The following is a 7,286-nucleotide window of genomic DNA, read 5'->3' as shown; positions in this document are numbered from 1 at the left end:
GCAAGTAGGAGAAAATGAAGATACCTATAGAAAGTACCTCACCGTTGTACTGCAGTACTGCGTTGTTGTAAAATGGTATAAAGCTCTGGAATAGAGAACTTCATGTTTAGTTTCAAACTAATGGTTGTCTAAAGAAGATTATGGTGATTAAAACTCAGTATACAATACAGTATTTACAGTACTTGATTTACAGCTGATATGTGATATTTGAGATATATATATTTATACTATATATATGTAACAGGAATTTAGTTTTCCTGCAAACCGACACAGGAAAGTGCTTTTTATTTTGAAGTTTGTGTTGTGTACTCGTCTGTTGTTGTTGTGTGTGTGGGTGTGTGTCTGTCTGTCTGTGTTGTGTGTGTGTGTGTGTGTCTGTCTGTCTGTTGTTGTGTGTGTGTGTGTGTGTGTTGTATTGTGTGTTTGTGTGCGTGTGCTGTGTGTTCTGTCTGTGGTTGTGTGTGTGTGTGTGTGTGTGTGTCTGTGTGATCCTGTCCAGACTCCTCGCTGATCAGCAGTGAGGGACAGGAGGAGACTCTCCGTCCTACACAGGACTCAGAGACACTGAGGAGCCACGAGACCAGAACCCAAACCCAGGATAGAGGGTCTGAGTGAATGAGGTGTTGAAGGTGTGGACGTGGATCAGTGAGTCAGAGGAGACTGTGTAGAAGGACAGAGAGCCAGCAGGACAGTCCACATACACTGCTACTCTACCAGAGACACGGGGGACGGAGACGGAGGTTCCTCTGTCATTGTGACGGACAAAGTAACCATCATCATCACAGACCAGACTCCAGGACTGATCATTACCTCCAAACAGACAGTCTCCTACTGTCTCCTCTCCTCCTGATTCCTCTGTAACTCACTGATATATGAACATCTCCTCTGGTCTGGACCTCCCAGTACAGCGACCAGTCATACCATCTCTACACAGCAGCTGATGACACCAGGACTCAAAACCTCTCTGGATGACCCAGGATATGGCTGATCCTCCTACCACCGGTCCCTTCCTGTTGTTTGTCAGACAGTTTTGAGGTTCCTGTCCACCGTGTTGGTGTCGACTGTGAGTTCACAGGAATCTGACGGAGACAACGAGACACAACACAGCTGCAGTTATTACCAATCAGCTCTTTGGTGATGACATCACAGGGTTGAATGAGTGATGTCACAGTCTGATGAATGAAATTAAAAACACACTTACACTTCCTCAGACCTGGTGTCAACCATCTGACTCCAGCAGGCTCCACCCTGAAAGGAGGGGGGGGGGGCATTACATCACTCACACAGCTGGGTTCCCTCTAACCTGTCTCTCTCTAACCTGTCTCTCTCTAACCTGTCTCTCTCTCTAACCTGTCTCTCTCTATAAAATGTCTCTCCCTCTAACCTGTCTCTCTCTCTAACCTGTCTCTCTCTCTAACCTGTCTCTCTCTCTCTCTAACCTGTCTCTCTCTCTAAGGGTTTGGTAACAGCAGAAGGACCAGGTCTTTAAGATGGATTACTACATGGATCAGAGTCTAAGGGGACTGGAACCTGTCTCTCTCTCTGACCTGTCTCTCTCACTAAGGGTTTGGTAACAGCAGAAGGACCAGGTCTTTAATCTGGATCTACTACATGTAGAGATGTTCTGATTCTGATGCCAGTATAAGAAATGCCTCTGATACTGCTGAAAATGGCATCGGTATCATCGAGTACTGGAGTCCAGGCATCGATCCGACACCACGTAAACTATTAGAAATAGGAATCTATTTACTGGTTAGCTCCGTTAGCTCGGACACAGTTCTTCTTCGCTGCTCTTAAAATAGTTGCGCTGCTGTTTTAGAGGGGCGAAGAAGAACTGATCCCCTAACGCCTCCTTAAACAAGCTAAAGAAGCAGTTTCGAGGGGCAGCACGAGAGTTGCAAATTTTTACAGCAGCAACTTAATTAAACATTTGAAGACGCGTCACGCTAAAGAGCTCAACGAATTTACAAAAGCTAAAGGACGAACTGCAGCAGCAAACTCTGGAAACGGCCTTCAGCAACGAGATAATCCCCCAAAGGATAACCAACAGCCAATAAGCAACAAGGATAACCCCAGCCAATAAGCAACAAGGATAACCAACAGCCAATAAGCAACAAGATAAACAACAGCCATAAGCAACAAGGATAAACAACAGCCAATAAGCAACAAGGATAACCAACAGCCAATAAGCACAAGAATAACCAAGAGCTAAGCAACAAGGATAACCAACAGCCAATAAGCAACAAGGTAACAAACGGCCAATAAGCAACAGATAAACATAACCCTAACCCTGACTCCCCAGAAAGGATGTATTTACCTAACCTACCCCCAGGACATGATTTATTTACAATAACCTAACCCTAACCCCCCAGGACAGGATGTATTTACAATAACCTAAACCTAACCCCCCAGGACAGGACGTATTTACAATAACCTAACTCTAACCCCCCAAGACACGATGTATTTACAATAACCTAACCCTGACCCCCCAGGACACGATGTATTTACAATAACCTAACCCTAACCCCCAGGACACGATGTATTTACAATAACCTAAACCTAACCCCCCAGGACAGGATGTATTTACAATAACCAACCCTAACCCCCCAGGACAGGACGTATTTACAATAACCTAACTCTAACCCCCCAGGACACGTTGTATTTACAGTAACCTAACCCCCCAGGACAGATGTATTTACAATAACCTAACCCTGACCCCCCAGGACAGGATGTATTTACATAACCTAACCCTGACCCCCCAGGACAGGATGTATTTACAATACCCAACCCTAACCCCCCAGGACAGGATGTATTTACAATAACCTAACCCCCTAGGACAGGATGTATTTACAATAACCTAACCCTGACCCCCCAGGACAGGATGTATTTACAATAACCTAACCCAACCCCCCAGGACAGGATGTATTTACAATAACCTAACCCCCCAGGACAGGATGTATTTACAATAACCTAACCCTGACCCCCAGGACAGGATGTATTACAATAACCTAACCCTAACCCCCAGGACAGGATGTATTTACAATAACCTAACCCCCCAGGACAGGATATATTTACAATAACCTGACCCTGACCCCCCCAGCCATGAAGCAGGCAATTACTCTGTATTATTATTACAGTCATGTGTATTTATATATTAATGTGTATTATATTAATGTCTATTATTATATTAGTGTGTATGGAGGAACCTCAAGACCATGTTTGTTTAACATTTCTCTCTTTGTGTAGTAAAGAGGAAAGAGGAAACATTATGTTTCTTTAAAACCACGGACAGATATCTGTCCAAACTCCATCAACTATTAACAAAGGGAGTTATGATTTTAGTTCCTGGAGATGTTCTTCTTTAAAACGTCCTCCACTAATATCTCCTTCTTGTTGATCAGTGTGTGTACCTGAGAGTGTCCAGTCTCCAGAGAGGATCCTTCAGTCCCGCTGACAGCACCTTCACTCCTGAGTCTCCTGGATGATTGTAGCTCAGGTCCAGCTCTCTCAGATGGGAGGGGTTGGAGCTCAGAGCTGAGACCAGAGAAGAACAGCCTTCCTCTGAGATCAGACAGCCTGACAGACTGGAAACACACAGAACAACACACAGGAAGCCTCTGTCAACACGTGGAGCCATGTGCTAGTTCTTTCTTTGCTTGTTGTCCAGGTACATTTTAGTCCAGATTTTGAATAATCTTTAAAATCATCTGCAGGATTTAATTTTTGAGTCTCAAAACTACTGCTAAAGTTCATTACATAAAAAGACACAAAGCTACACGTCAGCTGTTTTATCAACTAAAGTTTTCAGAGTTTAAATGGTCATCAGTTGAACGGGTTAATGAATCCTGACCTGAGAGTCTCCAGAGTGCAGTGTGGACTCTTCATCCATCAGAGATCAGCTTCCCTCCTGAATCCTGCAGGTTGTTGTTACTCAGGTCCAGCTCTCCAGACTAGAGGACTGGGAGCTGAGAACTGAGGACAAAGCTTCACAGCTTCTCTCTGACAGGTTACAGCCACTCACCTGGAGAGACAACAGGAAGTTTATTTATTATTAACTCCTGTTGTAAAAGATAGCAGAGTATTTATTGATGAATAAATCCCACGTACAGAGCTTTTTTGTGGAGGCTTTGACCACTGGCAGCAGCCTCAGAAGAGCCTCCTCTGAAGCAGAGTATTTCTTCAGGTCAACACCGTCCAGATCTTCTTCTGATGACAGTAAGATGAAGACCAGAGCTGACCACTGAGCAGGAGACAGTGTTATCTGTGGAGAGACTTCCTGAACTCAGGGACTGTTTGATCTGCTCCACTAGAGAACGATCATTCACAGTTCATTCAGACAGTGGAACAGATTGATGCTTCTCTCTGCAGACAGATTCTTATCCTCTTCTTCTTGTACTTACTTCACTGTTCCTGATTGGTCTCTGAGCTACTTCCTGTCTGTGTCAGCAGACCTCGTAGGAGACTCTGATTGGTCTGCAGAGAAAGACCCAGGAGGAAGCGTAGGAACAAGTCCAGGTGTCCATTTAGGCTCTGTAAGGCCTTGTCCACAGCTCTCTGGTAGAAACGTGCTGATGATGTTTGTTTTAGTCTGACTCTGAAGAATTTAGGCAGCTTGGATGTTGTTTGTTCTTCAGCCAGCAGGTTGACTCCAGAGTCCGTGAAGGTCAGATGGACATGAAGCGCAGCAAGGAACTCCTGAACACTCAGATGGACGAAGCAGAACACCTTGTCCTGGTACAGTCCACTCTCCTCTTTAAAGATCTGTGTGAACACTCCTGAGACCACTGAGGCTGCGTTGATATCGATGCCACACTCTGTCAGGTCTGATTCATAGAAGATCAGGTTGCCTTTCTGCAGCTGCTCAAAAGCCAGTTTTCCCAGAGACTCAATCATCTTTCTGGTCTCTGGACTCCAGGTTTGATCCGTCTCAGTTCTTCCATCATACTTGACATTCTTCTGTTTGGACTGAACCACCAGGAAGTGGATGTACATCTCAGTCAGGGTCTTGGGCAGTTCTCCTCCCTCTCTGGTCTCCAACACCTTCTCCAGAACTGTAGCAGTGATCCAGCAGAAGACTGGGATGTGGCACATGATGTGGAGGCTTCGGGATCTCTTGATGTGGGAGATGATCCTGCTGGCCTGCTCCTCATCTCTGAATCTCTTCCTGAAGTACTCCTCCTTCTGGGCGTCAGTGAACCCTCTGACCTCTGTCACCATGTCAACACACCCAAGAGGGATCTGATTGGCTGCTGCAGGTCGTGTGGTTATCCAGAGGCGAGCAGAGGGAAGCAGATTCCCCCTGATGAGGTTTGTCAGCATCACACCCACTGCGGTGGACTCTGTAACATCAGTCAGGATCTCAGTGTTGTGGATGTCCAGAGGAGGTCGACACTCATCCAGACCGTCAAAGATGAAGACCACCGGGACCTCTTCAAACCTGCTGAGTCCTGCTTCTTTGGTTTCACTAAAGAAGTAATCAACAAGTTCCACCAAGCTGAACTTTCTCTCTTTCAGCACATTCAGCTCTCTGAAGGTGAATGGGAATAAGAACTGGATGTCCTGGTTGGCTTTGCCTTCAGCCCAGTCCAGAGTGAACTTCTGTGTTAAGACTGTTTTCCCGATGCCAGCCACTCCCTTTGTCATCACTGCTCTGATTGGTTTATCTCTTCCAGGTGGGGTTTTAAAGATGTCTTCTTGTCTGATTGTTGTTTCTGGTCTGTCTGGTTTCCAGGATGCTGTTTCAATCTGTCTGACCTCATGTTGATCATTGACCTCTGCAGCCCCTCCCTTCAGGAGGTAGATCTCTGTAAACATCTGATCCAGAACAGTTTGGTCTCCTTCTTTAGCAATCCCCTCAAAGACACGCTGGAACTTCCTGTCTAGCTTAGATTTTGAGTTCTCGCTGACACTCAGCACGAATCTCTGAATGAATAAAACTGATGTCATGAGGTTTTTGTTCTGGTGAATATGAGTGTGAACATTTCTGTATTCATCAAATCTATTCACAAAACAACTGATATGTTGGGTGTCTCATTCAAAAGTATAGAAGTAACAAGAGGCCAAACTCTAGAGAAGGTTGTGTGGGTTCAGTCCAAGATGGAGGAGCTGCAGCTCGGTCATGGGTGCGTTCTGTTGAGTTTCTCCTCTTGTTACTGCTATACTGAGTCTCAGTCATACGTCTAGGAACTCTTCATTGTCCCAATAAACCAGAAGGTATATGACTTAATAACAGAGGGAATTAATATTGCCCAAGCAGTTTCTTCCAGAGACATCAGAGTGTGCCGACTCTAACCAGCACAGTTACCAAAACAGTCTGACTGGGTTTCATCATGTTTTGTTGTCAGAGACCCTTTAAATGTAGTTCCTCTGGTGGAGGATTGGGAGCTTGTTCTCTTCTTGTCAACACAACATATGTATCGTTGTAGATAAGAGGGAGACATAGGTAACACAGCTAATGGTTGTTGAAGACTAGGATATACAAGTTTAAACTTTGTTACATCCATTTTTTAAATTTATAATGAATATGACTTACCTTCACCTTCTGGGGTGTTGACTTCTCCATGACGCGGTAACTTCTTCACCAGATCATATCGATTCATCTTCACTAAAACTATTCTGGTCACATCAGTAATGTGTTTACTGTAGGTCTGGAGCATCATATCCACGGTGTTAAGCCGGGTTTCTTTCTCCAGTTTACTCCTTGGGATTGCTGGGAAGTTGTTGAGGGCTCCTTCCTGCTGCAGGTGCCAATTAAACGTTTCAAAGTGCTCAGCTCCCAAGGCTTGTAAGATTCTTAAGACGACTTCCTGAGGCGTCTCCATCTTTTGTCCCTGCGATGATCCAAAACATCCCAAAAAGACACACACAATTATGGTTACAGACACACACACACACACACATCCCATCTTCCCCCTGTTATAATGAAGCTGTTTCTTACCTCCTTTAGAAGTGAGGTGAACCTCTCTCTGTAACTAAAGAACAGCTGGAGTTGACGAGTAGAACGTTCCAGACAGACGAGTTCAGAGACCTTCATGTGGAGATCCACGTCGAGAGAAAGAACTGAGACACGGACGCTGGAGAGAAAAAGGAACTAGAAACAGGAACCAAGAGGACCCGCCCAGAGAGGCTCAGCATTAGCACATCCACTGCAGACAGTTAACAGGCAATAACACACACACACACACACACACACACACACACACACACACACACACACACACACACATATATACACACACATAACTGAGGTAAGGTTGGAGACACTACCTTTTTTAATCATTACATTG

The 7,286-nt window shown here is 45.0% G+C and overlaps 2 protein-coding genes across 3 annotated transcripts; both read right to left on the bottom strand.

The window, feature by feature from the left end:
* Positions 1-1,005: 1,005 nt before the first annotated feature.
* Positions 1,006-3,900, bottom strand: LOC116685573 (ribonuclease inhibitor-like). 2 transcript variants are annotated; one of them, XM_032510577.1, is made up of 4 exons: positions 3,851-3,900; positions 3,411-3,584; positions 1,202-1,248; positions 1,006-1,079 (listed from the first exon to the last, which is right to left on the bottom strand). In XM_032510577.1, the coding sequence occupies exons 1-4, from the start codon at positions 3,883-3,885 to the stop codon at positions 1,021-1,023; spliced, it is 315 nt and encodes a 104-aa protein (XP_032366468.1). In that variant the 5' UTR covers positions 3,886-3,900; the 3' UTR covers positions 1,006-1,020. The 2 variants fall into 2 exon arrangements, with proteins under 2 accessions (XP_032366468.1, XP_032366467.1); XM_032510576.1 differs by lacking the exon at positions 3,851-3,900 and having other exon boundaries at positions 3,411-3,683.
* Positions 3,901-4,395: 495 nt separating this feature from the next.
* On the bottom strand, positions 4,396-6,821 carry LOC116685572 (protein NLRC3-like). Its single transcript, XM_032510574.1, has 2 exons — positions 6,533-6,821; positions 4,396-5,936 (listed from the first exon to the last, which is right to left on the bottom strand). The coding sequence occupies exons 1-2, from the start codon at positions 6,819-6,821 to the stop codon at positions 4,402-4,404; spliced, it is 1,824 nt and encodes a 607-aa protein (XP_032366465.1). The 3' UTR covers positions 4,396-4,401.
* Between the last annotated feature and the right edge of the window lie 465 nt (positions 6,822-7,286).

This window comes from Etheostoma spectabile, unplaced genomic scaffold (assembly GCF_008692095.1).
Source record: "Etheostoma spectabile isolate EspeVRDwgs_2016 unplaced genomic scaffold, UIUC_Espe_1.0 scaffold00570049, whole genome shotgun sequence".
Lineage (NCBI taxonomy): Eukaryota > Metazoa > Chordata > Actinopteri > Perciformes > Percidae > Etheostoma > Etheostoma spectabile.
This window is presented reverse-complemented; position numbering and strand designations above follow the sequence as displayed.

What these genes read in the sequence shown, in the direction of transcription:
- LOC116685573 (XM_032510576.1), bottom strand. Translation starts at nt 3,637, where the DNA reads ATGGCTCCACGTGTTGACAGAGGCTTCCTGTGTGTTGTTCTGTGTGTT. An exon ending in TGGAGACTGGACACTCTCAG is followed by an intron (nt 1,249 to 3,410) that starts GTACACACACTG and finishes CCCTCCTTTCAG; the next exon opens with GGTGGAGCCTGCTGGAGTCA. An exon ending in GACACCAGGTCTGAGGAAGT is followed by an intron (nt 1,080 to 1,201) that starts GTAAGTGTGTTT and finishes TGTCTCCGTCAG; the next exon opens with ATTCCTGTGAACTCACAGTC.
- LOC116685572 (XM_032510574.1), bottom strand. Translation starts at nt 6,821, where the DNA reads ATGGAGACGCCTCAGGAAGTCGTCTTAAGAATCTTACAAGCCTTGGGA. An exon ending in CAACACCCCAGAAGGTGAAG is followed by an intron (nt 5,937 to 6,532) that starts GTAAGTCATATT and finishes TCATGACATCAG; the next exon opens with TTTTATTCATTCAGAGATTC.